This window comes from Camelus dromedarius, chromosome 16, assembly GCF_036321535.1.
Source record: "Camelus dromedarius isolate mCamDro1 chromosome 16, mCamDro1.pat, whole genome shotgun sequence".
Lineage (NCBI taxonomy): Eukaryota > Metazoa > Chordata > Mammalia > Artiodactyla > Camelidae > Camelus > Camelus dromedarius.
Window position 1 is genome coordinate 19,178,838 of NC_087451.1, and position 25,863 is coordinate 19,204,700.

Consider the following 25,863-nt stretch of genomic DNA (forward strand, 5'->3'; position numbering starts at 1 on the left):
TCTGCAGGGGAGGTGGTGCAAACTGAGATTTGAGGTATGAGTAGGAGTTTGCTAGAGGAAAAGTGCAGTAAGAGTATTCTTGAGAGAACAGAGTACAACGGTGCAAAGGAGCAGAAAGAGTTTGTCCTTTGGGGAACCACAACTAGTTTAAACAGCATTTGGCTTTAAGTAGGGAAGCTGAATTGTGAAGGACTTACAAATCAGAATAAGGAAAATGGCCTTCACTTTATCAATACTGAAGAGCCATTGAAAGATTTTAAACAGTAGTATAAAGTGATAGGATTTACAGTTTACAACGGTGGAGAATAGATTCAAGAGTAAGGACATTCCCTAAGGTGGTGAGACCTATGAGGAGCAGGTGATACTGAGGACATTTCAGACAGGGTAATGACATGTGCAGAAGGCTCAGAAAGGAGTGTACGGTGCATCTGAGGTACTGAAAAGAGTCAAACGTGGTCAGAACTTGAAGAGGAAACATGGCTGGAATAATATTTCAGATAACGGAGGTTTGGGCCAGATCCTGGAGGGACTGACCAGAAGCTTTGAGTGCTGAAAGCAGTGGCAGGATTTTCAGTAGACTTGCCTTTAGATGAGATTACTCTAGCTGGACTATAAACAGTGTGCAAACAGAATGTCCCAGCTCACCTTAGGACTTCTAAATACACAGACTAGGCAGGAGACAGATTGATGGCTGGACGGTTAGATAGATACTAAAAATGGGGATTAAACGAAAGTTTACAGATTGAATGTTGAGACTTGCCCCAGACTCCCTCTTCACCCAGCTCTGAGATTACCTACAGCCTGTCTTATACCCTGCAAGTGGGAGTCTGGAAGTCTTCTCTGGGAAATCTGACCAGACAAAGAAAAAGATCTAATGGTATTGATACCAGTGGTTCCTCAAGGAAATGGCCTCTTGGATCACCCTATAGTGAAGATCACAGTCAACATGCCTCCCTACCTCTCACATAGATGCACACAGAACTTCCAAGCAGTACCTTAGTGTACCTCAATTTTAAATATGAGCAGACAATTGAGGATTACCAGTCACTTGAGGAAAGCTTCTAAAATGAAAGACAAAGGCCAAAACAAATAGAGAAAGAAAGAAAGAAAGAAAAAGTTGTAGCAGAAATACAGATTACACAATGGAAAAAAAACATTTTAAAAAAATCACAAATATTCTCAGTTAAGAAAAGAATATATATCCATGAAATAAAACCAGAACTTTTTAAAATGCAGAGAATAAAAGAGAACTCTTAGAAATTAAAAACCTGAAAGCAGAAATAAAAATTCAATAGGAGGTATATAATATACAACATGATAGATATAATTAACACTGCTGTATGTTATATATGAAAATTGTTGCGTTCTCATCACAAGAAAATTTTTTTCTCTACTTCTTTAATTTTGTACTATATGAAATGATGGATGGTAACTAAAGTTATTGTGATAATCATTTTGCAATGTATGTAAATCAAATCATTATGCTGCATATCTTAAACTTACACAGTACTGAAATTATATCTTTTTAAAACTGAAAGAAAAATAGATAAAATTCATTAGTGGATAAAAAAATTCAATAGAAGGGTTGGAAAATAACATTAAAGAAATCTCCTGGAAGATAGAGGGGGAAAAAAAGGAAAGAAAATAATTTTGAAAGTAAAAGACTAGTCCATGGAATTTAACATCTGAATAACAAAAGTTCCAGAAAGAGCTCATAGAGATAATGTAGGGGAGGAAATTACCCAAAAAATAATAATAATTTTTTTAAATGTTTTCATAACTGAAAGACATGAGTTTCCAGATTGCAAAAACCCACTAAGACCACACATTTGTATGTAAGATCTCAGGATGCTAAGATAAAGAAAAGATCTTAAAACTGTGGTTGGGGAAAGAGGGAAGGAAAATAAAAATAGGCTTCATACAAAGGATTCAGAATAAGATTTCAGACTTCTTATCAGCAATACCAGAAGCTAGAAGGCAATGGAGAAATGCCTTAAAAATTCTCAGGGTAAATTATTTCCAAACTAATATTTGCTACCCATCCACACTGTCAATTATGTACAACAGTAAAATAGACATTTTCAGATTTTTAAGATCCCAACAAATTTACCTCCCAGGCATCCTTTCTGAAGAAGCTTCATCAAAATAAACCAAGAAAGATGAGTACATAGGTTCTGGGAAACAGGCTATGAACCCAAGACAGAGGAAAAGGGAGTCCCGAGGATGGATGTGAAGGGAGATACCAACAGTGTTGCCTAAAGATCAGACTCTGTGCTGAAGCAGGTCTAAAGGCTCTGTGAGAAAGTTCTTCAAAATGAAATAAATAAAATTCCTTAGGTGTTTATGTATTCTGAGAAAAGACTGACACAACTAAGGGAGAATTGGGGGATAAATAAGAGTATACAGAAAATTAAGGAAAATAAAGAAGACAAGGCAAGTGTTGATTCCAAGGAAAACAAAAATGGTGCAAGAGAAGAAAAAAACAACCATCCACATGGCTCAACTGTAAAGAGCATTTGCATAATCATAACGAAACACAGATTCAACCAGAGTTATGATATAATATTGGAAGGATGGGAGGATGAGAAGTGCAGGTGGGGTGATGGGGAAGTTGGAAAAGAGAGTTAGCAGTGGAAGGTCCATATTCATGCCTGAAACAGAAACATCAAAAAGTAGCAGTATTTGTATGCTATTTTGAGTTTGAGATATGAAGGTAAATTGAAAAAAAATAACAATTTAAAAACTCATTTGAAAGTGATTGACTTTGAAGAGTGAAGGGAATTGGGAGACTACTTCTTTCAATATATAGACCTTATAGAAATATTTGATTCTTTAAATAATATATTGTATATCTTTGATAAAAATAAATAAATAACCCAGTTACAGGAAGGAATTAGGGAGTCTGGGAGATCAGTTAAGAGGCTATGGCAACTTTCAAAGAGAGATGATAGCGGAAGTAGGGATAGGGATGTGGACAGATTTGACAGATATTTTAACTAAGTTTTCTCTATTTTCCCTTTAAAAACCCCTTACCCTAAATGCCCTTCCCTCTGTTCTCCCTGGAACGGAGAATGGCCAGACCCCAGGTGCTTATCATTCCATACCAGTCAGCCCCAACATCTAAGGCTCAAAAATTGGCATTACTCTGGAAGAATATGGGCCCCTGAACTGTTCTTTGACTAAATATTTTTTAATTTGAATCTTTTAAGATGGATTCTTCAACTCTCCATATGCCATAGATCCTGTTTCTTACAATTTACACATTTGTTACCTACTTTTCAGTGTCTAAATTATGACCATTTAACCAATGGTTCATCTACAAAAGGAATAATATGCCAGCATGGATGGCAGATGACAGATGAGTTTAATACTATGGGAAGATTTTCTGATTTATTGTTAAATGAAAAAAACAGGTCACAAAAGAGTACAATCCCATAAACGCCAACACACTTAACTAGTTATATGTATACATTTACGCTGAAAAAAACTAAAGAATTGATACCAAAGGGTTAATAATTATGTAAGTAAGGCTATGGATTCTATACTTCAAATATTTCTTCAACAAACCTGTATTACTTGTGCAATAAAATGTTATGAAAGTGGGGAATTAGTTTGTTTCCCTTCTTACCTTCATGAGCCCTTAAAGTTTGTTCCAGTTTTGCAGAACCGAAAATAAAGGCTTTGTGACTTTTGAAAAAGAAAAATCACTAAATAGCTGAGCGGATTTTTTAAAGTCGGGGCAAGTAAAATGCCCTGTGCCCCTGAAAAGCCACCACTAGGTGGCAGCCTGCTCCATCTGTTGAGTCCGTGGGCTAGCCTCAGTCATGGATTCTGCACAGCCCAGTCCACACACTGTACGCCTTTGTCTGGGTCCCAAACGTGACCTACAAGCCTGATGTGAAAGATGGCCCCTTGCTCTTCTTTTCTCTATATTCTACAGGCCAGAGCCAAGACTCTGGTCCATTGAGAGCGAAAGTCATCTTAGGCCCACCTTTACCCCCAGGAGCAACATCCACTGACCAGAACACTGAGGAAGGGTTGTAAAGTGGCTGAAGCTTATCACATGCTCAATCTCTCCTCCCAACACCACATCAGCACATAGGAATTCTCATTTATTTTTCACCCTTAACAAGAAGGTGGGAAGGCCTTTTCCATGCTTCTGCTCTTTCCATTTGGGAATATTCACCCCCAATCCTCCTTCCTTCAGGAAGGCCTTTGTCGGTGGAGACTATCTCTGGGGTGATAGTCTCTAAGGAGTGCTTGAGCTGGTGGGCATGGAGAAGCTGAGATAGAGATTCTCAAGGGATGGGATCACTTTCCTGCCAGCTCCCTCATTGCCTCTCCTTCAAAGCGAAAGGAGTGCCAGCCCTCAGCTTCCGTCAGATCTTGGGCTCCTAGGGCCTTGTACAAGTCCATGGCCCTCTTGTTCCAGTCCAGGACTGACAGGCGGAACTGGGAGCAGCCCTTATCTAGGGCCACCTGTGGGAGAAGACATCACTCACTTGCCTGGGGTCAAAAATGAAAAGGCTTCCTCACCCTCCATTCAACCCAGGTGCCCCCCATACAGCTTTGCTTTGCCAGGGCCCAGCTTGTAGCCCCACCCCTCTCCTCACCTCAGCCACCTTTTTGATTATTTTGGAGCCAATCCCGTGACCTAATGTGGGGAGAAAAATGCAAAAAGAGGGATTGTCTGAGTTGAAGGGGATCAGACAAGGTCATAGGCTAGGATTAAGGGGCAAGAAATAGCAATCTGGTCTATGGGTGGCTTTTCTCCCATCCCAGCCTCTGCCCAGTACCCCGATATTCGGGCTTCACGTAGATGTCTTCCAGATAAATGTTTCGTCCCTTCCATGTGCTGTAGATGAAGTAGTACAGCCCATAGCCCACCACACAGGGCCCTGAGAGAGCAAAAAGAGGAGTGAGGCCACAGACGCCTGGGGAGAGAACTTTGAGGCTGACTGGAGTTTTTTTGGGGGGGGCGGGGGGGTAAGTAATTAGGTTTATTTACTTATTATGATAGAGGTACTGGGGATTGAACCCAGGACCACGCACTCTACCACTGAGCTATACCCTACCCCCAGGGCTGACTGAAGAAGTGACCTCTGAGGTCGGGGTAGGCTTACCCTGTGGCTCCCCGGGGGCAGGAAGAATCTCTGCTACCAAACAGTGATAAAAAGGATTCTCTCCAAAGCCATCTGCTCTCAGGGCTGCAGAGATCAGAGTTGTGACAGAGACAGAATGAAGGTCTAGGTGGGTCTGGTCTGGAGCTATTGCCTCGGGAACCCATCCCTCACTTCCACCCCAGCCTCCTTCAGGACCCAGGTGTTGGGCCCCTACCTTCTTCACTGATCTTCACCTGATCCGAGAGTTTCTCATATTCAGCGAGTTCCTGTGGCGTAGAGGTAGAGGCTAGATTAGGGCAAAAGGGCCCATCTGCTCCCTAAGTAGGGCCTCCAGTGCCAGCTCCTCACCCTGCTCCCACTCCCACCTCCCCGCCCCACTCCGGCCGTGCCGCTCTGCCCAGCTCTGGGACCCTGGTTTCAGACCCGCAGCCTTCACCCGAATCAGCCTCAGGATATTTCCACAGTCTCCCTCCTTGGCCTCTCGGATCAGCACGGAAGCCATCCCGATCCCCACCGTCTGAGACTGAAGTCCAGGGCCCTCACTTCCGTTCTGCAGGATCGAGCAAAGAGCAACTGGGACCCTTTAAGGGGCCTACAAATTCGGATCGCGGAAAGCCGCGGGAGCTGGGGGAGCGAGGCTGTGGGGACGCCGCGAGCTGGGAAGCCGAAGCCCAATTCCGGCTACTGCGGGGCCGAGAAAGTGGTCGGGCGAGTGCGCTTCATAGCCCAGTAGCCCCTAAATTCTGCCTCCGCCGGCGCTCAACCACCAGCCAATCAGCTTGCAGAGCAGGCATGTCCCCGCCCCCCGGTCCTACCCATCGAGGCCCGGTCTCGTGACCGCGCCCCTGGTCAGGGGTCAAGGCTGGACTGCCGAGGCTTCCTCGCTGTTGTTACGTGGGTGTTCCAGCCTCCACTGGAGAAATCCCACGGCCCAAAGACACCTCCTTCTTTAACTGAAGTGTGCAGTGATTACCTGCTCTACCCTTCACTCAAACTCACCCATTCCAGCCCACCCAGACCCTGGATGAGCCCCAAGACCTCCAGCTCATTCCTACTGGCTCAAAGTGTTACTTCTCTTGTATTTTAAATGGGTCGGGGGAGAGGGTGATGAATTTCTATTGGTAAATTGCTAGGCCTTGTCATAAACAATTAAGAGGAGATAACCGGGAGTTGGGAGGGGCGGGTTTCTTAGTATCTACTGACTGTCACTCAGAGACAATACCTCCCTATGAGAAAAGCCTCAGAGGCCTGGGAAAATACTGCGAGAGGAGCTCAGAGCAGATACCAGGCACCATGCCTGCATTATCTCGATTCATCCTCATTCACAGAAACCCCATAAAGTAGGTATTATTTTTCAAGTTTTACAGACAAGGACACTAAAGCACACTGGGGGGTGACTTGCCCACAGTCACTCAGCTAGTATTTGGGATTCTGAGTCTCAGCTGTAGGCCTCGCGGAGGATGCTACTTGGGGAGCCCAGCAGGACTGTTCCTGTTGGTAGATCTCTTGATTGTCATCAAGGCAGCCTCCGCAGGTGGGCAGAAGGCTTGGAAGACACAGGTCAGGCTCTAGAGGAAGGGAAGAGGGAAGTCCTCTCCCAGCTCATAACTTTCTCAGCAGTGGGGGAGGGTAGTGGAGGAACTCTGTCCCTTTCTCCATTTGTCCTCAGAGGGGCCAAAGGGTCAGTGGCCCTGTCTCCTGCCTTCCTTCTTACCCCTGAGGCAACCTTTAACCCTCCACCAACCATGTGTGAGGCTGCCTGCCCCCATGCTTTCTCCCCAGAGCTGTCTGAGGCACAGAGAGGACCAAGGCTGATAATGGAGAGCAGAGGTCCACTGGCCACATGGCATGGGCTGCTGCTGCTGCTGCCGCTGATGCCTCCTAGCCACGCAGGAAGGGCCCTGAGACACACTGTCCCCAGCCAGGTGCAGGGGCAGGACAGGGTGCTCAGCCCCATCTGTGTTTAAATGAGCTACTCTTTGGCTCTGCCCTGTTCCTTTCTTTCCTCCCCTGGCCTTGTAGCAGTGCCTCTCCTTCCCTCCCTCTGTCTCCGGCATGTCCTTATTTCAGCTTGTTTGTTTTCTATCTCTGACAGAGGACTCAGGACCCTCCTGCTCTACACCTCAGCAATGGCCCAGGACAAGAGCCTGTCACCATAATGACCTTCAACCTCACCAAGATCACAAAGTATGGGGTTGACCTAATTCCTTGACCTAGTCCCCTGACCTCACCCTCTCTCCATCATCTCCTTTCTTTTCCATTTCTCCCTGCCCTTCTCTCTCCCTGAAGTCCACCTCCCTCAACCTCACATCTACCATCAAAGGGCACACCCCATACCCAGTCCTTCTGTGTCCTTCCAGAACCTCCTCTTCCTATGAGTTTCGCACCTGGGATCCAGAGGGAGTGATTTTTTATGGTGATACCAACCCAAAGGATGACTGGTTTGTGCTGGGACTTTGGGATGGCAGGCCTGAGGTCCAGCTTCACAATCACTGGGCCCAGCTTACAGTGGTCACCGGACCCTGGCTGGATGATGGGAGGTGGCACCAGGTAAGCCAGATCTAGTCCTGAGAGAGGGGTGTCTTGAGCTGGTCTGCGGAAGGGAACAGAACCAAGTTACTGGGTATCCTTTTACCATTGTCATCTCATTGAATCCACATAAAAGCCCCAAGGAGCTGCTATTCTTGTCCCCATTTTTTTCAAAGAGGAATTCTGAGGCTTAGTATGTAAGTGACAAGTCCCAAGTGAGCTAGTGATGTTAGCTGACTCGTCAAGTACGTGTTCTTTCTGCCATACAAAGCTGCCTCTGAAGAAAGTGGTGAAGGCAGGCCTCAGGGGTCCTGGTTCTGCTTCTCTTTTCCTTCCTGCAGTTAGAAGTGAAGATCCATGGAGACTCTGTGCTGCTGGGGTGGATGGGGAGGAGGTGCTGCCTGCGTCTGAGACAGGTCTCTGGGCCTCTGGCCAACAAACCCCAGCCCATCATGAGGATTGCGGTGGGGAGGCTGTTGTTCCCTGCCTCCAACCTCTGGTTACCGGTAACTGCATCACAGGGGTAACCAAAGCTGGTAAAGCTCTGCTGGCAGGGTGGCCATGGGGGTCTAAGTCCACACTTCACGGAGAGGGGATGGGGTGAGTGCTGCATGGGGGGAGGCCAAATACTTGTGTCTTGGAGGGGAATAAGCTGAGGGTGGAGAGGCTGGGACTAGGGCTCAGATGTCCTGATTCCAGCATCCCCACATCTTCCCTTTCCCCCATGGGCTCCAACTGGTCCCTGCCCTGGATGGCTGCCTGCGCCAGCATGACTGGCTGGACCAACAGGCCCAGAGCTCAGCATCTGTCCCCACTGGCCTCAGAAGCTGCTCCGTAGAGTCCCAACCTGGGATATTCTTCCCTCCAGGGACTGGTGCAGAACGCAGTCTTCAAGGTAAAGGCCATCTTTCTCTCCATGACCAGCTTGTGTCCATTTCCCTCCACCACTAGCCTCTTCCGTCCACAAATACCCAACCTTGAGACCTCAGGAAGATCATTTCTCCCCCACCCCCAGACATTCCCCAGCCTCATGTAGAGCCCTGGGCCTTCTCCCTGGACCTGGGACTCCAGCTAGCAGCAGGCTCAGGCCCTCTCCTTGCCATTGGGACCCCAGAAAACCCTACTCGGCTCAGCCTTCACCTCCAAGATCAAGTAAGAGAGGGATGCTTCCTGTATATGCTGGAGCCTGGAAGCAATGGGAGAAAAGGGGACTCCAAGAAGTCAGTACTAGGAAAGCTTAAGGGTAGGGGTTGGGGGATGGGGGGCCTGCAGAGACACATGTTGAAGCTGCCTACACCAAGCAAATGGCTTTTACTTAAGATTGTATATTTACTTGGGACTTGGGGTGGGTGTGGTTTTATAGAAGGCCAAGCCAGGAGAATGGAGGCAGGATCGAGGTGGTGGGAATGGCCAGTAATTAGACTGTGTGGCTAAGAGGCAGAATTGAGGCAGCCAGAGTGGGACCACAAGGTTCACTCTTTCCTTCCCAACTTGTGTCCCTTCCAATATACTCTGCATAAGGTGGTACTGTCTTCTGGGTCGGGGCCAGGGCTGGACCTGCCCCTGGTCTTGGGACTCCCTCTTCAGCTGAATCTGACTGTGTCCAGGGTGGTTTTGAGCCAGGGGCCAAAGAAGGAGATGCTTACTCTGCCTCCTGTGGGTCCTGGCTCCCTCTTCAACCTTTGGGCCCAGCTGCAGGGGCATCTCTTCCTGGGGGCTTTGCCAGGTAAGAAAGTGATGTCCACGTTTCTCAGCACACCACTGGAAACAGCTAAGGGGAGGGGAGAAGATGGGAAGGGGTGCATTTTTAGGGGAAGGAAACCTCTGGGAGGGAAGAGGAAAAGGCTACAAGAAGAGAGAGGGTAAGCGGGCAGTGGGAGGAAATGCGTTCAAAAATTTAGGTTGGAGAACTGGAAAAGCAGGGAGGAGCTTCTGGATCCAAGCCACCCTAATGTCCCCTCAATGCTACCTCCCTCTAGGAGAGGCCTCTTCTGCCTCCTTTTGCTTGGATGGCCTTTGGGCACAAGGCCAGAGGCTGGACATGGACCGGGCCTTGAGCAGAAACCAGGACATCTGGACTCACAGCTGTCCTCAGAGCCCAAGCAATGGCACTGACACCACCTATTAAATCCCTACCTAAGAACCCCCTTTGAACATCACTCATTCATTTATTCAACAAATATTTACTGTGCATCTGTAATGTACCAGGTGCTGTGCCAAGCACTGGGTTATACTGATGAGCGACATTAACTCTGCTTCCTGCCCTCTTGGTGCTCACGGTCCCCTGGGGGAGGCAGGCATCCATCAAAGCCTAACAAGTGAGTGGATAATTGGAAACTCTGATAAGCATCATAAAGGAGCAGTCAGGGAGCTGAGAGAGCTTGGAGGCCAGCTGCCTTGACCTGGGTTGGGGGGGAGTCAAGGAGGGCTTTCTGAGGAAGTGATGATAGCACCCACAGATACATACACCCCCACCTCCTTCCCCAGCAGCTACTCCTTTGGGACTTTAGCTTCCTCCCTCTGAGGCTGGTCCCCAGAAACCAGGAGGGAAGGGAAGAAGAGATGGGATTTTGTTGTCCTTTAGACTAGCCACTGCTATGCGAGAAAGCAGCAGCAGGGGGCGTGAGTGGGTCATAGAACGATGAGGGCAGGGGTTCTGGGAAAAGGGGTGGAGGCAGCAGGGAGAAAATAAAAGGGAGGAGAGCAGAGGGAGAAAGCTGCCTGTCTCTCCTAGCCTCGGTGTACTTGCTGTGTTCCCACAGGAATTTGTCTTTACTCCATTAAACAAGAATTGGCTTGTGCTAGTCCCAGCTGGAAAGGACAGATTCAGGAATATCTCTGCCCTCAAAGAATATATGGTGACCCAGCCCTCGGCTCCCAGACCTCTGCAGAATCCTGGTGCCCCAGCTCCTCCCTGGGGCACCCTTTTGCCCCAGCCCTCAGCTCCCTGGGAAACTTCATGCCCAACCCCCCAACCCCTAGCTCCCAGCTCTCAGCCCTCTTGCAAATCCTTACATCCTAGCCCGAAGCTCCCAGCCCCCTAGGGAACTCCAGCCGTCAGTCCCCACCTCTCAGTCCTCATCCCTCTTAGGAACTGTTAACCTAGCCCCCATCTCCAGACCCCATGGGGATCCTAGTGTCCCAGCTTCCCAGGTGATGAGGATCTTCCTACCAGTAACCCAGGCAACAGGGTGAGTCACTCACTGGACCTTCTGTCCCCTTGTTGCAGGGATCAGCCAGGACCTAAATGGCTCCAGGGTAAGGAGACTTCCAGAGAGTCTCTGGGTTGGAAGACACAAATCCTAGGCCCCTCCTTGGACCCTCTTGATCTCAAGTTTGCAAGATCTATAGCTGCCTCCATCCAGTCAGAGTGTTTTGCAGGAAAGTCTTCAGCATGGCGAGGGAGCCCCAATTCAACTCTGGTCCCTGGGCAATGTTCAAGGTCAGCCTGGGCCACTTGGACATGTCCATTCAACTGACATTTCCTGAGCACCTACTGTGTACCAGGCACTGTTCTAGACACAGAGAATGCATTGATGAAAAGGATAGACACAATCCCTGCCCCTATGAAGCAAGCTCACAATATAAGGGAGGCAATGGCCAGACAGCTCATAAACAAAAATAAATAAGCAAGGCCATTTCCGATAGTGGGCATCTCCAGAAAGGGAACAGAATCCTATAGTAGAAGCAAGGGTGGTAGGGGAGGAGTGACATTAGCCAAGTGGTCAGGGAAGGCCTCCCTGAGTCAGTGTCACTTGAGCAGAGACCTGAATAATGAAAAGAAACCAGTCCTATGGGGCCTCGGGTATTGGCTAGTGGGGAGAGAGGTTAAAGGGCCTCAACACACCTGGGATCGCACCAAGGGGGTTGTTCTGCGTTGTAACTTCCTGGCCTTGAGGAATCTCCCAGGGGCTAGCTTTTCTCTCCTTCCTCCACTCCATCCTGTCCAGGACACCGTGCCCCCAACCTCTCTTTCTCCAGCCTGCCCTAGATTCCAGGATTCCTGATTACCATCCAGAGCTGTCTACACTCTTTCATTAAGGCCCACCCCCCAACCCTGCTTTGACACAGACTCTGCCAGGACCCACCAAGGGCACCTACGATGCCTGCCCAGTGTCCTGTGCCTCCCCCACACCCCTGAAACCTTTCCAGAGCTTGGCACCATATGCTGCAGCCTTCAGGCCTGGTCTGCCCACTCACTCTACCCAATGTATTATCACTCTCTTCCCTTCCCCCACCTTCCCTTCCTCTCCACCCCCCTCTACTCCTTTCTCTCCTTTCTTTTCTTTTTTTCTTTTTTTCTTTTTTTTAGTGGGGGAGGTAATTAGGTTTGTTTGTTTGTTTATTTTTGATGGAGGTACAGGGGATTGAACCCAGGACGTCATGCATGCTAAGCAGGCACTCTGCCACTGAGTCATACCCTCCCCTCTCTTTTCCTTTCTTTCAGCTAACATTTATTGGCTCCTGACAGTATGCCAAGCACTATGTTAGGTAGTCCACGGGGACTCCAGGGATGAGCTAGAGTTGGTCCTGGCCCTGGAGAACCAGGGTCTAGGGAGAGAGACACATAAAATGCATTAATAGGGATCTCTAGGAAGTGCCAGGAACTTGAACAAATAATTAACATCTTTAACATTCAGTTTCCCCAGCTACAAAATGGGCCAGTTACCCTACTCATAGGATTACTGGGTTTGGTGAAATCATGTATCAAATGCCTAGCATGGTGCTCGGCATATAAAAAGCGCCCAGTATATGAGGGATGTTACTCTTGTTGATATCATTAGCCTTGTGCAGAGTTCCTGAAATATGTCTGAGCCTGCCACATACAGAAGATAAGGAAGGGTGTGTGATGTGTCTGAAGCAGGGACAGGCTGAGATAGAATGAGGGCAGACTGGGGAGGCTCCTTCAGCCATGGGCTCAGAGGTCTTATATGTCCTGTTGCGGAGTTGGGGCTTGATCTGGTCAGCAGAGGAACATCTGTGTTTCTTTCCTTTTTTTTTAAATTGTAGTAAAAGACACATAACATAATCTTAACCATTTTTAAGTGTCCAGTTTGGTGGCATTAAGCTTCACAGTGTTGTAAAATCATCACCACTGTCCATCTTCAGAACTCTTCATCTTGTAAAACTCCCTTTGTCCTACAATGACCTGTATGACCTCTGGCACATCACTATGGTTTTTTTCTGCATAATATTAACATTATTAAATTTTTTGCTTGTTTTGTTTATTGGAATGGGATCCCCAGGAGCACAGGGACCAGAACAGAGCCTGGCTCTGAGCAAATGCTTATTAGATACATGTTGAATGAATGAATGGAAGTTCGGGTTGGACTCTAAAGGGTGGGCAGTCTTCCAGGACGAGGAAATGAAATGGACAAAGGTGTTAAGTCAGGAATAAGCACAGCCTGTCCCAGGAGTGGCCAGCTCAGCTCCAGTGGAGGGCTAGTTAGGGCCTAGTGGCAAAGGAGGCTGGGGGACACAGACTGGGTCTAGGCTGTGGAGTACCCTGAAGGTTAGACTGAAGAATCCAGACTATATCCTGCAGGATCACAGGAAGCCACTGAAGACCTTTGAGGTGAGGGGTGACCTAATTAAAACTGTATTTTGAGAAAAATAATAATCCTGAACCTGCCGTGGAAGGGACTGAAGTAGGGCCAGCTGCAGAATTTGTGGGACCCAGTGCAAAATGAAAATGTGGAATCTCTTGTTCAAAAAGCAGGAAAAGAGTGACGTTCCAGGTACTAAAGTAGAACTTTTTTCCATCATCCTTCTCTTGACTTGTCATGATATTTATTTAATGTTATTCTAAATGAAGCAAATAACATTGTTAAACCTTCAGCTTACTGATCAGTACAGAAGGACTGAAAGGAAAGAGAATTATGGGTTGCCTCAGCTTTCCCTTTCTTTCCATGTCATCACTGCCAGCAGAAGCAGTTGCCTAAATCAGGGAAGTGACATGACTGAGAAAGCATGTGATAGGATACCTCGATCACCTATGTCCCCTGGAATGCCATTGCCTTCTTTCTGTGTTCAAAGCAATTTCTGTTTATAAAGGAAAGTGTGGTCTCTCAGCTGTCAGCACTCCCGCTTATTCAGGTGTAGACATGATATGCTTACCTTACTTACTCTGAGTCTTGCTGAACCCCCACACATGGTGGGTCCACCTGAGATCTGTGCTCATGGACCATCACGGATGGCATGTTAGACTTATCTCCTCTGCTCACACCCATGCTCCATTGTCCCACTGGACTTCACTGACAAAGCACAGGTTTGAAGATAAAATTATTAAGAAATTCAAGATGAGGGGAGGGTATAGCTCAAGTGGTAGAGTGCTTTCTTAGCATCCACAAGGTCCTGGGTTCAATCCCCAGTACCTCTTCTTAAAAAAAATAAATGAGTAAACCCAATTACCTCCCCCATACACACACACAAAATCAAAAAAAAAAAAAAAAAAAAGAAAAAGAAAGAAAGAAAAGAAAGAAATTCAAGATGGTCACCGCAGAGCACTAAATCAAGCACAAGTCCACTCCAAGCACCGGCCTTGTTTGAGCACATCCCAAGCCCATGAAGCCTGCCCTGGACTGGAGGGAGAGCTTGAGCGGGAGAGTGGTAAGTCAGAATGGGAGTTCGTGAGGAATAGAGCCAAGGATTTAAAGTGAGAGCTGAAAGAAGAAAAACCTCTCCAGGGAAAAGCAACAAGATTTGAAGAGAGATGAAAAGACATGGATAATGATTCTTAACACGAGGTCGGTGAAGGCCCTTGTACCACCCTGTACTAGACTGTGGTTCTCTGGAGCCCTGTGAGAGCTGCGACTTTACCTCCCCAGTGCGAGATTGCACAAGGTCTCCAGTAGGTGCTCAATAAATGTTTGTTGATCCAAATGGGCAAATGAGGAGGGGATTTCAGACATAGGGTTGGGAGGAGGCAGCACATCCAAGAAGATGGGGCTCCAGGGCTGAGGTCCCAGGGCAACGCTGGGGACTGGGAATGTGCTGTTGGGAGGCTTCATCAAGGGGTATGGTGGGAAGGCAGGGAGTCCCCAGGCTTGGGGAGAACCAGGTGGTGGGAGAAGGGGCTGTGGGAACAGAGACGGTGGTGTTGGGGGGATTGGTAGCAGCTCCTACAAGGGGTATTTCCCTCCTGCGGTGGCCTTTATCCATCTCTGTGTGGCCTGTTCTAGCTCCCATCCCGGCTGGTATAGCACCCCGGCTGGTCTCTTCGATCCGTTTTTCTTGTCTCTGGCCCTTTCTCTATTCATCTCAACATTCTGCCCAGTCTCCTGGATCTTAGTCTCTAACTCTCTGCCTGGGGCCCCATCTCAGCATATATCTGCTTTCCTCTCCGTCTTCTGTGTCTCTCTCGGGTTATCTTTTCCTCTACTGAGCCCGGCACGCCCTCTATTCTCTCCACCCACCCGGATCCAGCCCAGTACCTGCGGTGGGGGTAGGGAAGAGACCTCTTGGTCTGAAGAGGAGTCAGGGGGCGGGCCCAAGCCCTTCCTCCAAATTTGCATATGCATGAGGTCGCCCTGGCCAGCCGCGAGGAGGCGGGGCTTTTGGGGGTGGGAAGGGGGCGGGCACCCCTGGAGCCGCCGAGTATAAAGACTGCGCGTCGCCACTGACGGCCCCGCACTGCTGAGGAGCGAAGCCTTGCTCTGGGGACCCCCTCATCCCCGCCTGTCCCCCAACTGCGCGTCCCCGCCTCACCCCCGCGTCCAAGCCACCGCTGGTGTGGCGGTCTCCGCTCGGCGGAAGAGCCTTGAGCGGTCACCCAACCCCTCTCCACAGCCTCTTTGCATCTCGGATTTCGGGGCGGCCCCTTCCCCCACTTCTCCCTGCCTCACTGCACCCCAATTTTTTCTGCGCTTCGCCCTGGTTTTGCAGCCGTCTATTTTTGCATCCCTTTTCGTTTTACTTCTGGGAGGCTTGGGGGTGAAGCTGCGATCGCACCCCTTTCCCTTTTTATCTTCCCCTGCTCCGACAACCTCCCTTTTCATCGCAGTCGGGGGGCCTAGAATCTGTGCATCCTACGCTGTGCCGCCAGCACCCCGTGGCGCGTGGTCCTGCACCCCGGAATTTGCAGCAGCTGTATATCTGAGGGGGGTCTCCCTCGCCACCCTTGCCTTTGCTCCCCGCGCGTTAGAGTACGTGGGGAGGCTTCATCGCGCAGCACCCCGGCTTCTCCGCAGCCCCCCGCCCCGCGCGGGACTCGCCCCCCGCCGTCAAGATGGTCATCCAGAAAGAGAAGAAGAGCTGCGGGCAGGTGGTTGAGGAGTGGAAGGAGTTCGTGTGGAACCCGAGGACGCATCAGTTCATGGGCCGCACCGGGACCAGCTGGGGTACGCGGGGCCGGCCGCGCGAGGGGAGGGGGTCCGCCAGGCGACGCCCCGGGGGCACCAGGTCTCGTCGGTCCAGCCCCAGCTCCCTTCCCGGGTCCCCGGTGTCCAGCCCCGCTGCCGGGCTCTGGGCTGGGAGGGGGCCGAATCGCAGGTCTAATCTCCCTGGCTGGCCGCTGCGGAGGCGGAGAAAGTAGGTCACTGCCGCCTTCCTGCCCCCCGCGGAGCCCCCTCGCGCGGGGGGTCGCGGGCTCTGCGCGCCTGTCCGCGCCGCGGCGCTCGCGCTCCCTGTCGGGGCCGGTCAGCGCCACACGGTCGTCCCCCCTTCCCCAGAATAGCGCCCCTTCCCTCCCTCTGGCTCTCCCTAGCTAGCCAACCCCTTCTATTTTTAGCTCGTGCCCACCCCTTGGACCCTGGGAACATTCATGAGAGGGCGGGTCTTGGAGAGGTGGGGTGTGTATAGGAGGGGGTTCTTCACAGCGGAAGTTGTCTGTATCCTACTGCCGAGTATTTTGGAGCCTTTTGTGGCTGCTTTGTGGGTGGGAGGGTTGTTGGCCAGGGGTGCCACTGTGAGGTTTTCGAGGTTAGATGTTTGGCTCTGATGTCGCAGGCAGAGGGAGTGGTCACTAGTGCTGAGATGCGTACATCATCTGGCCCAGTGTGTCTGTGGGCTTGGGGTGGCCTGGCACCTTCCCCACCTTCCCCACCCATACCTTGGTGGGACTCACGAGGTGTGGAGGGAGTTGTGTCTGGTTGAGGGTTTGGTGCTGGACATAGGTGCCGGTGACAGGTGGAATTCTTCCAAAAGGGATTTTCAAGCTGGGAAGTCGAAGCACATGGACGTTGTGTGACACACTTTACAGTTCATCCACACTGATTGAAGCTATCCCCGTTAGCCCACCCACCTAGGGGCCCTTGAGGTGGGTCTGATGCAGTCCTTGCTGCAGGAAACTTGCAGTTCAGCCCCTGGGACTGGAGGGGTCCATGAGTTCTTGGGAGAATCTGAGGCAGCTTCATGGGGTATGTGTCTTCTGAGATGGAAGAACTGAGGGTCTGGGGTAGTGGAAACAGCAGGTACTCACACTAGGCTGAGGAGTGACGGACGGAGTGATGAGTCAGATCCACCAAGGACCAGCTCTTTGCCTGGAAGGCTATGTGAGATCTACCTTTACTCCCAGCTCTGCCCTGGGTGCTGTGTGTGAGTTGGGAGTGGATGACACTTGAAGGTTCTGGTCAGCTGTCTCTGAGAGACTCTGCAGCTTGACAGGAGCCTCATTCAAGGTTTGGCTTTTGTGGGGCTCCAAGAGAGAGAAGATTTTGCTGTTTGAGGGTGAGGGTCCACACTCTCGGGGATGGGATGAGAGTTTGGTTGTGAAGCCAGGCCAGTGCCAGCTTAAAAAGTCATTGTGCTGGACAGCTTCAAGCATGAGTACCGATACAGTGGAAACAGATGTGCCTTTTTAGGGTCATGAAAGTTGAGAAGTTAGAAATGTAATTTGAGGCAAAATGATTGCGGCCTGTTCTAGAGGTTGTCCCAGCAATGAGAGTTTAGGTCTCTTGTGGCCTCCACAAGGTTGGGCCTCACTGTCCTGTAGGACTAGTTGGGGCTGGGGAGTCATGGCTGGAAGCCAGACACAACTGTCTTTTTCCAGCTGGTCCCCTTTTGCTCCCAGGGGAAGGCTCCAAGATGTTCCTGAGGCTCTTCGACCTATTCCTGTGTAGAACTCTGAACGGGAGTGGGGTGTGTGGGAATAGGTGAGGTCATCAAGGAAGACCTGGTGCCTGCTGACCCTGTTTCCTCCTCCATAGCCTTTATCCTCCTCTTTTACCTCGTCTTCTATGGCTTCCTCACCGCCATGTTCACCCTCACCATGTGGGTGATGCTGCAGACTGTCTCTGACCATACCCCCAAGTACCAGGACCGACTGGCCACGCCGGGTGAGTGATGCAGCTCCCCCCACCAGCCACTCTATCTTGTGCCCCCATGCCTCCAAGAGGAACTCACAGGACGAGAACTCACAGTTCTTCTCAGAGGTTTGGTTCTGATGATCCAGTCGCCGTGTGCTGGGAAGTTCTTCTTGAAGTCTGCCTTCCCATTTCCCACAGCAGAGAGCTATGTGATCTGGGGAGGTGGCAGATGTTCACAGGAGATCTTCCTCCAGTGGAGATGATCTCAGATCTTCACCCTATCCCTCACCCTGGTTTGTTCATCGTCTTCCCTCTGTGTGTGGTCCCTCGTCTTATATATGCTTCTCACTCTTGCCTTTATTGGCTAGGCTTGATGATTCGCCCTAAGACTGAGAACCTTGATGTCATTGTCAACGTGAGTGACACTGAAAGCTGGGACCAGCATGTTCAGAAGCTCAACAAGTTCTTGGAGCGTGAGTGTGGTTCTGATGATATGGCTGTGCAGGACCTCCGGAAGGGAACTGGGGACCCTGGGATCGGAACATTAGGCCCATGACTCTCTCTCCCCCACCTCCTTAGCTTACAACGACTCCATCCAAGCCCAAAAGAATGACGTCTGCCGCCCTGGGCGCTATTATGAACAACCAGATAACGGAGTCCTCAACTACCCAAAACGTGCCTGCCAGTTCAACCGGACCCAGCTGGGCGACTGCTCGGGCATTGGGGACCCCACCCACTATGGTTATAGCACTGGACAGCCCTGTGTCTTCATCAAGATGAACCGGGTACCCAGGACCTTAGTTCCCAGGGAGAACGGAGGAGGGATCTGGGACCACCATCTGCTGGCAGTTGCTTCCTTTCACTGGGGCTCATGGGCTTTGGGAGATTTTTAGATGTTTGAGTGGCTGAGAGAACAAGAGAGATGGGGCCATTGATGGCTGAGAGCATGGCTGGAAAGCTGGATACTTATGTCTTTGACAACTTCTTTCTCTAATCCTCACCACTCTTTCTCCTAACTCCAGGTCATCAACTTCTATGCAGGAGCGAACCAGAGCATGAATGTTACCTGCATGGGGAAGGTGAGTTTGTTGGGCCTTGTCCACCTGCCCTCCTGTTTGTCCTTCAAGGTTTCCCTGTCATTCACTCATCTCTCCCTATCTCCTTTGCTCCCAGAGGCCCCATCACCATAGGGACAAGGGGGTAAGAGTGGACTCCAGTATGGCTCCAACTCCAAGGGGCTCCCACCCCTCTTGCTTCTCTCTAGGATACAGAAGCTTGCTCTTTGGTGTGGATAGATACCCCCTTCCTGACTCTACCTACCACCTTCTCGCCCTAACCCTTCCATCTTCTCTATTCCCTGACCATGCTTTTCCCTCTCCCTCCCATATCTCTCCTGCCCCTCTATTCTTTTTAAGTATCTAGTAGCTGCTGATCTGTAAATGCCACCTGCCACCACTAAGTTGTCCTTGGAACCCTGGACCCCCACCTCTGTCCTCTCTAGGAACTTTATGCTCCTCTTCAGTCAACCCCCTCTTTCCTTCCTACTGAGTCCTTACTCATTTATCTGTTCTCTCTTGGCTCTGCTCCAGAAACCGATTCCTGAGGATGGGGTAAGAATTTGGGGTGGGAGGGCAGTAGGAGGCTTCAGGCTCATTAGTGCCCTTCAGGACTTCCCAGTCCGATGAGAGACGGGACACCCCTCCTGCGCACACGCAAACCCACCCGGACTCAGCTCAGGGGAAACGGATTTGAGACAGACTAATTTGGGGTGAAGGAAGAACAGAGGACAGTCTGGAGAGCTTCTGGGTTCCTGCCATCCCTAATATGCTCTCCCCCACCCTCCTGCGCCCCCACAGCGAGATGAAGATGCCGAGAATCTCGGCAGCTTCGTCATGTTCCCGGCGAACGGCAACATCGACCTCATGTACTTCCCCTACTACGGCAAAAAGTTCCACGTAAGTCCCGTGGGAGGCGGGGGGCCCCAGGGGAGCGGGGTCCTGGGGAGGAGGCCTCGTTGCCGCGGGTCTGCACCCTCGCTCTCCTCCCCTGGCCCAGGTGAACTACACGCAGCCCCTCGTGGCCGTGAAGTTCCTGAATGTGACCCCTAACGTGGAGGTGAACGTGGAATGCCGCATCAATGCCGCCAACATCGCCACCGACGACGAGCGCGACAAGTTCGCAGGGCGCGTGGCCTTCAAACTCCGCATCAACAAAACCTGAGACCCCTTCCTCCCGCCCCCACCTCTTTTCCTATGGATGCTTCTGGAATGTCCGCTACCTTGCCTGAGCCCTCCCTCACCCACCCCAAAGGTATTTTTTATAACAGAGCTATGGCTTGTCTGAGCCTCGTGCCCCTTTCCTTTACTTCTGAGTGCATTGTGATTCCCTGGCTACACACATTCTCCACCACCTTCTTCCCATCCTAGCTCAGTCAGAGACAGGGAGACAAGACCCCAAGATGGTCACAGAGGAAGTAGGAGCCTTTCTAGTTCTGGCATAGCAGTGAGTGGGGCATCCTCCCAGCTACCCACCTTCCTGCCCTCTTGTCCTGAGTGAAGGTGCCCACTCTCCCATCCACCCACCTTCTCACACACACACACACACACACACACACACACACACACACACACACACACACACGTCTCATTTCACCCCTTAGCTTCCAGACATGAATGTGGCATCCTTCTTTTTTTTTTAAACTGAAGTATGGTTGACCTATAACACTACCTTAGTTCCAGGTGCACAGCATAGTGATTTAATATTTCTGTACATTACAAACTGGTCACCACTGTGGCCCTCCATCCTTCCATTCACTCTGCCACTGTCACCTTCCTCTGTCTCCCACGCCTTCTGCCTTGTCTACGACAGTCACTGTCTCGGTGGCTTTTGTCTTGTCTGGCTCCTCTGGCTGCTCTTCCCCTACTTCTCCATTCCTATTCCCTCCACTGAAAGGGGACCGCTTGTGACTGAGGACAAGGTGGCTCAGTGGCCTTTTCTCTTTCCTGGCACATCCAGCTTCTGACTGCATGTTGACTGCGTGAGCTGGGAATGAAGGTCTGGAAGAGAAGTCCGTGTTGGTTCTTGAAAGTTCTCTTCCTGGTCCTTCTTGTCACCCAACTAGGCACTCCTCAGAGGGGCGGGGTTGACCTAGGCTGAATATCCACTTTGTTTTTTCCGACGGCTCCCTTCCCCCTGTTCCCTTTCCCAGAATATCCTTCAAGTTCTACTTCCCAGGCGCCCTGGGGGAGGGGCAGCCATTTTGGCTGGGTCCCCAGTGGCCACCTTGGAAACGTCAGCTGGCGACGGGAGGACTCTTCCACCTTATTCCCCTGCGCCCAGATCTGCCCCCACGATCCTCCCTCTGGCTTCTCTTAACAAGTTATCAACTAATCACTAACTCCTTCCCTTTCCTCCGCATGCCAGCCTGAAAATTGCAAACACCTCCTCAATCTGAGGCTCTGAGTTTCTTGGCCCTGTCTCCCTCAGACCCCTTTGCCTTTTTAAACAACCCCCTAGTGCCCACAGAATGTTAAATGAGGGACCGCCTGTGTTCTTGAATTAGAGAGGGATTTTAACTCTTTCTTCCCCCACACCCTTCACTTCGTCACCTCCCACTTCCCCTCCTTTTTTTTTTTTTGATGCTGCAGCTTCCACACCCCACCCACAGATGGACCCTTCCTGTTTTTACTCTTGCTGGATCTGAGTCTCTTCCCTTTGGGTCCCCATATTTCCCTGCTCTCCCCTCTCCCCAGTGGTCTCTCTCTGCAGTTATTTAATGCCTGTGTCAGATCTACTGTAAAAAGAGGATAAAGTACAATAAAATGAGAGCAATTATATATATATAAATATATATCATACATGGACCCCTGCGTGTGGGTTGTTCCTTTCTGAGCATTTGGAAGATTTCCAGGAAGTGGGCGGAGGGTGGAATTGGGTGACCCGGGGTTACCTAGGCCTTGGGGAGGCTGTTTTCCAGCTTTGACCTCTTCCGTCCAGTGTCCCAAGCATCTGCCTCCTAGCTCACTCCATCACCTGTACTATCTTGAGATCACCCAACAGAGAGGCAGGAAGTCTGCATCCCTCTGTACAGCGATACTTATAAAGTGCCTACTCTGTGCATTCTAGGCACCATGAGGACATACTTATGAGAGAGGCAGAGTTTTTGCCCCCAAGGAGCTCCCCAGTTTAACAGGAGAGGGGAGGAGCACACAAGAAACTCTCAAACCAGGTAGACCTAAACCTACTTCCAGGTGGGGATAAAGCTGGTGAGGACAAAACTTGGAGTGATCAACCATTTTTCAGTCTTGGCTTTGAAGGGATTTCTTTCTTAGAGGTTTAAAGGATGGAGTGGTTTTGGAGGAGAGAATAGCATCAGTAAATGCCTACAGACAGATGAGGGAAACTGACTAGAAGCAAGAGATCTCAAAACAGTATGAACCATAGCATCCCAGTTTGGTATGTGAAAAAAAAGTACACACACAAGCATAGCAAAAAAGGATGGATGCGTCTACACAACGTTTATTGTAGTATATGGAGATGGGTTTATAGCTAATTTTTGTTTCCTTGGGGCTTATTTTTGTTTGCAATGAGTTGGTCTTAGCATTTGCCTTGTAAAAATAGCTTTATTATGCATACATATACACACAATTTTATTATGAATGCATAGTACACATGGGCATACACACACACACACACACACACACACACACATCACTGGGTTTTGGTCAGTCATACCAAAACTGGATATTATACACAGTTTGCATCTTACTGTTCACACAATTCCACCTGGCCTGCTAGAGCTCCTATTCATTTAAAAAAAATGATTGCATAATATTTTTTCGTCCTTCCTTTGTTAATTTATTAGCGCTCCTTGACAGTTGCGGGTATAAACTATTTTCTGCATTGTAAAATTTACTCCAACTGATTTTACTGTTTATAGTTTTTTTTTAATGTTAAAAAGGGGTTTGTTTTTTCATACCATCAAATATGCTTAGTTATTCTTTTGCAGTCTCTGGTGTTCCAGTCAGTAAGGTATATTCTTATCACTTTTAAAAAATCCATAATTTAGTCCCATTGAATTGAAATGCCAACTTTGGCCATATAGTACATTTTCCTGTATGCTAAAATCTACTTCTGGATTCACTACTTGCTGCCTGTGGCTTGTTTACCACTCCATACATACACCAAGCCGTATTGATCTGATTCCAGTTTTATAGTATGTTTTGATATCTAGCAAGGCAAGTAGGTTTCCCATCCCCCGCACCTTGCTTGGTTTTTTGTTTTTTTTTTTTAAACTGTTGGCTATCCTTGGGCACTCACTATTCTCTATAAATTTATAACAAATGTATCCAATTTACAAAAACAAAAGCCATCAACACTTGGGCTTCTAATTGGAATTGCAATGACTCTTTATTTCAGGAGAATTGAACTTTTTTAGGATATTAAGTTTTCCCACCTAAAAACAGGTTCTCTTTCCTTTTGTTTGCAGCTTGGTTAATGTCCTTAAATAGATTCTATAGTTTTCTTCATATGGGTTCTGTGCGTGTGTGTGTGTGTGTGTGTGTGTGTGTGTGTGTGTGTGTGTGTGTTTCTTAAGAAACTTACTACTCATCTGAATGGAATATTTTTCATTCTTTTTTTCTCAGTGCTTTTGCAATAAGATAAAATATTTTCTCCTATTCATTTATTTTAATTCCATCAGCTCTCTATTATTAACTAAGAAGTCAGTTTTCAGGTACACATTCATATGATCAAAAAGGCAAAGATTTTAAATATATAAAATATATATACTTTACCAATTTTTAAAAATCCTCTTGAGTGCTCTAAAACCGTTGTTAGTGGGCATCCCTGTATAGTTCTTAACATATTGAAAATTGAAATTATCTTAGGGTAATACTGGCATTCCATTACTATTTCAACTAATGTTTGGTTTTTTTAAAGGGATGGCTGCTGAAATTTAATCAAATTCCTTTCAGCATCTCTTGATATGATCATATTTTTCTTTCTTAACTTGTTAATATAATGAATTATGTTGACAGATTCTCTATTAAATCAACTTTATGCTCCTGGAACAAACCCTACTTGGTTAAAAAGATTCATCAGTGTGTTCTGATACTATTCAGATATTTTGCTTCTCTCTCTATAAGTTAATTTGGCTTCTAGTTTTTTAGTATCTTGATCAGGTTTTATTAGTGAAACCACAATAACTTTACATGAAGTGGAGATTTCACTTTTCCTATGGTCCAGAATAGTTTAGATAACGTTGGATCAATTGTCCTTACTTGTTCTTTTTCCCTCCATCAAGCTCTTGAGTTTTTCTTTTCTTTTTAAAATTTATCTTTTTTAAAGCCCTGCTTTTGAATTTATCCTTTCAAGCAAGTTTGCTTTCTCTCTCAATAATTTATACCTTTAATTTTTAGGATGTATGCTAGGTTCCTTTATTCTTTTTAAATAAGGAAAGTATTTATGGTTTACATTTTCTTCATTGTACAACTTTTGCTGGCTGTTACAGATCTGGGGACCCTGTGTTCCTGAAATCAGTTAGATAAATTTTTAAAAATTATTCCAAACTTTAGTGGGACAGGATTTGGGTTCTTCAAGTTTGAGGGCAGAGGCTATGTCTGCCATGGGCCCCCATGGCCTAGAACAGTGCTGGGCACAAGTAAGGTACCAACCAATATCTGCTGGCTAGATTGTCAGAGGAATGAACACAACCAGAGGGAAGGAAGTGAGCAGGTGACCAGAGAGGTCAGGGACTCGTTGGAGGTCACACAGCTTAGTAGAGCTGGCCTGAAAACCCAGGACTAATAGTTCTCAGCCCAGTAATCTATCAGCTCACAAAGGGATCGGCAGAGCCAGAATGGACCTGCTTTGCAAAGGAGTACAGCAGAAATAAAGTGCTAAAGACATACTCTAGAGAAATGTTGAGAGTAGGGGGTGCTGGATGCGGGCCAGAAAGAGAGCGTCAAGGTGACCTGTCTACAGGAGTGAGGCTAGGGAATGAGTTTCAAGTGCTCTGGTTTGCCAAGGGCCTGGCTGGTGGAGAGAAATGGCGAAGTTAAAGATCTCTGACAGAGGTGGTTCTGGGTCTCCTGGGGAGAGTGTTTGGCATTCCCCAGCAAGAGAAAGAAAGGTGGTTTTGAGGTCAAGAAGCTTGGTGGCTTTACAGCTGTCTGGGATCTTCAGGGCATGCCAAGGGACTCCCATGAGCACTTTAAGTCAGGTTGAGAGACAGTGGCCCCAGAAGCCCCTTTGGACCTTACTCCCCTCTCTCTGCCTCCAAGGAGGAGGCAGGATGAGCCATGTCCCCGCTGTCTGGCCATCCCTCCAAGCACTAGCTCAGGCAGCTGGGGGCGATGGGGCAGAGCTTGCCCCCAGCCCCCCTCCCTGGGAGCTGGCAGCACTGAGGAACAGAACGGTGGGGGGTGCTGGACTCCCCAGGCTCGGCTCTCCTCCCTACCCCAAGAAGCCCTTTGAAAGGTTTTCCTGGCAGAGTTTAAAGCTTCAATTCATTCAACTGGCTGGCATGAGGCCCGGATGAGGGGATGCTGGGAAGGCCCCAGCCCCACATCTCGGCCCTCACCTTAGCCGCCCCCAGCCACCCCCTACTCTCTCTCCTCATCCAATAGCAGCACCCCCCCTCCCCTTGGGAACCCAGGTATCCTGCCCCTTTCCCGCAGAGCAGATGGCCACCCCAGAGGCTCAGGCTTGCTAAATCAGACATTTAAATCCCGTAATCCTTGGTGAGAGGCTGAGAGCGGGTAGCAGCCCAATCCTAGAAGCAGGAGCAGGAGAAGACCTTGTGCCAGCCCTGGCAGGAGGGGAGGGGGACAGTTGGTTGCTGAGTTATGAATGGAGTCACCCCTTCCCTTATTGTCATGCAGCCTGCAGACTGACCCAGTCTCCAGCTTTTGTTCTCCTCCCGGAACCCGGGCGTTGGCCCCCCCAAACCCACTCCCAGAAGACTC

General features: G+C 49.1%; 3 protein-coding genes across 9 annotated transcripts; 2 read left to right on the plus strand and 1 right to left on the minus strand.

Annotated features, from left to right (window-relative positions):
• Positions 1-4,099: 4,099 nt before the first annotated feature.
• SAT2 (spermidine/spermine N1-acetyltransferase family member 2) lies at positions 4,100-5,888 on the minus strand. Of its 4 annotated transcripts, none has more exons than XM_031467724.2 (6): positions 5,560-5,886; positions 5,338-5,389; positions 5,124-5,222; positions 4,797-4,898; positions 4,614-4,654; positions 4,100-4,479 (listed from the first exon to the last, which is right to left on the minus strand). In XM_031467724.2, the coding sequence occupies exons 1-6, from the start codon at positions 5,623-5,625 to the stop codon at positions 4,312-4,314; spliced, it is 528 nt and encodes a 175-aa protein (XP_031323584.1). In that variant the 5' UTR covers positions 5,626-5,886; the 3' UTR covers positions 4,100-4,311. The 4 variants fall into 4 exon arrangements, with proteins under 4 accessions (XP_031323584.1, XP_010994822.1, XP_031323586.1 ...); XM_010996520.3 differs by having other exon boundaries at positions 5,124-5,207; positions 5,560-5,885; XM_031467726.2 differs by lacking the exon at positions 4,797-4,898 and having other exon boundaries at positions 5,560-5,888.
• Positions 5,889-6,940: 1,052 nt separating this feature from the next.
• SHBG (sex hormone binding globulin) lies at positions 6,941-9,780 on the plus strand. 4 transcript variants are annotated; one of them, XM_064495187.1, is made up of 8 exons: positions 6,941-7,048; positions 7,219-7,310; positions 7,484-7,673; positions 7,994-8,158; positions 8,442-8,547; positions 8,668-8,804; positions 9,174-9,378; positions 9,632-9,780. In XM_064495187.1, the coding sequence occupies exons 1-8, from the start codon at positions 6,941-6,943 to the stop codon at positions 9,778-9,780; spliced, it is 1,152 nt and encodes a 383-aa protein (XP_064351257.1). The 4 variants fall into 4 exon arrangements, with proteins under 4 accessions (XP_064351257.1, XP_010994818.1, XP_010994820.1 ...); XM_010996516.3 differs by having other exon boundaries at positions 7,994-8,157; positions 8,387-8,547; XM_010996518.3 differs by lacking the exons at positions 8,668-8,804; positions 9,174-9,378 and having other exon boundaries at positions 7,994-8,157; positions 8,387-8,547.
• A 5,494-nt stretch (positions 9,781-15,274) lies between these two features.
• Positions 15,275-21,759, plus strand: ATP1B2 (ATPase Na+/K+ transporting subunit beta 2). The gene is made up of 7 exons (XM_010996515.3): positions 15,275-15,991; positions 17,798-17,926; positions 18,265-18,369; positions 18,476-18,681; positions 18,919-18,975; positions 19,753-19,851; positions 19,952-21,759. The coding sequence occupies exons 1-7, from the start codon at positions 15,880-15,882 to the stop codon at positions 20,114-20,116; spliced, it is 873 nt and encodes a 290-aa protein (XP_010994817.1). The 5' UTR covers positions 15,275-15,879; the 3' UTR covers positions 20,117-21,759.
• Positions 21,760-25,863: the final 4,104 nt, after the last annotated feature.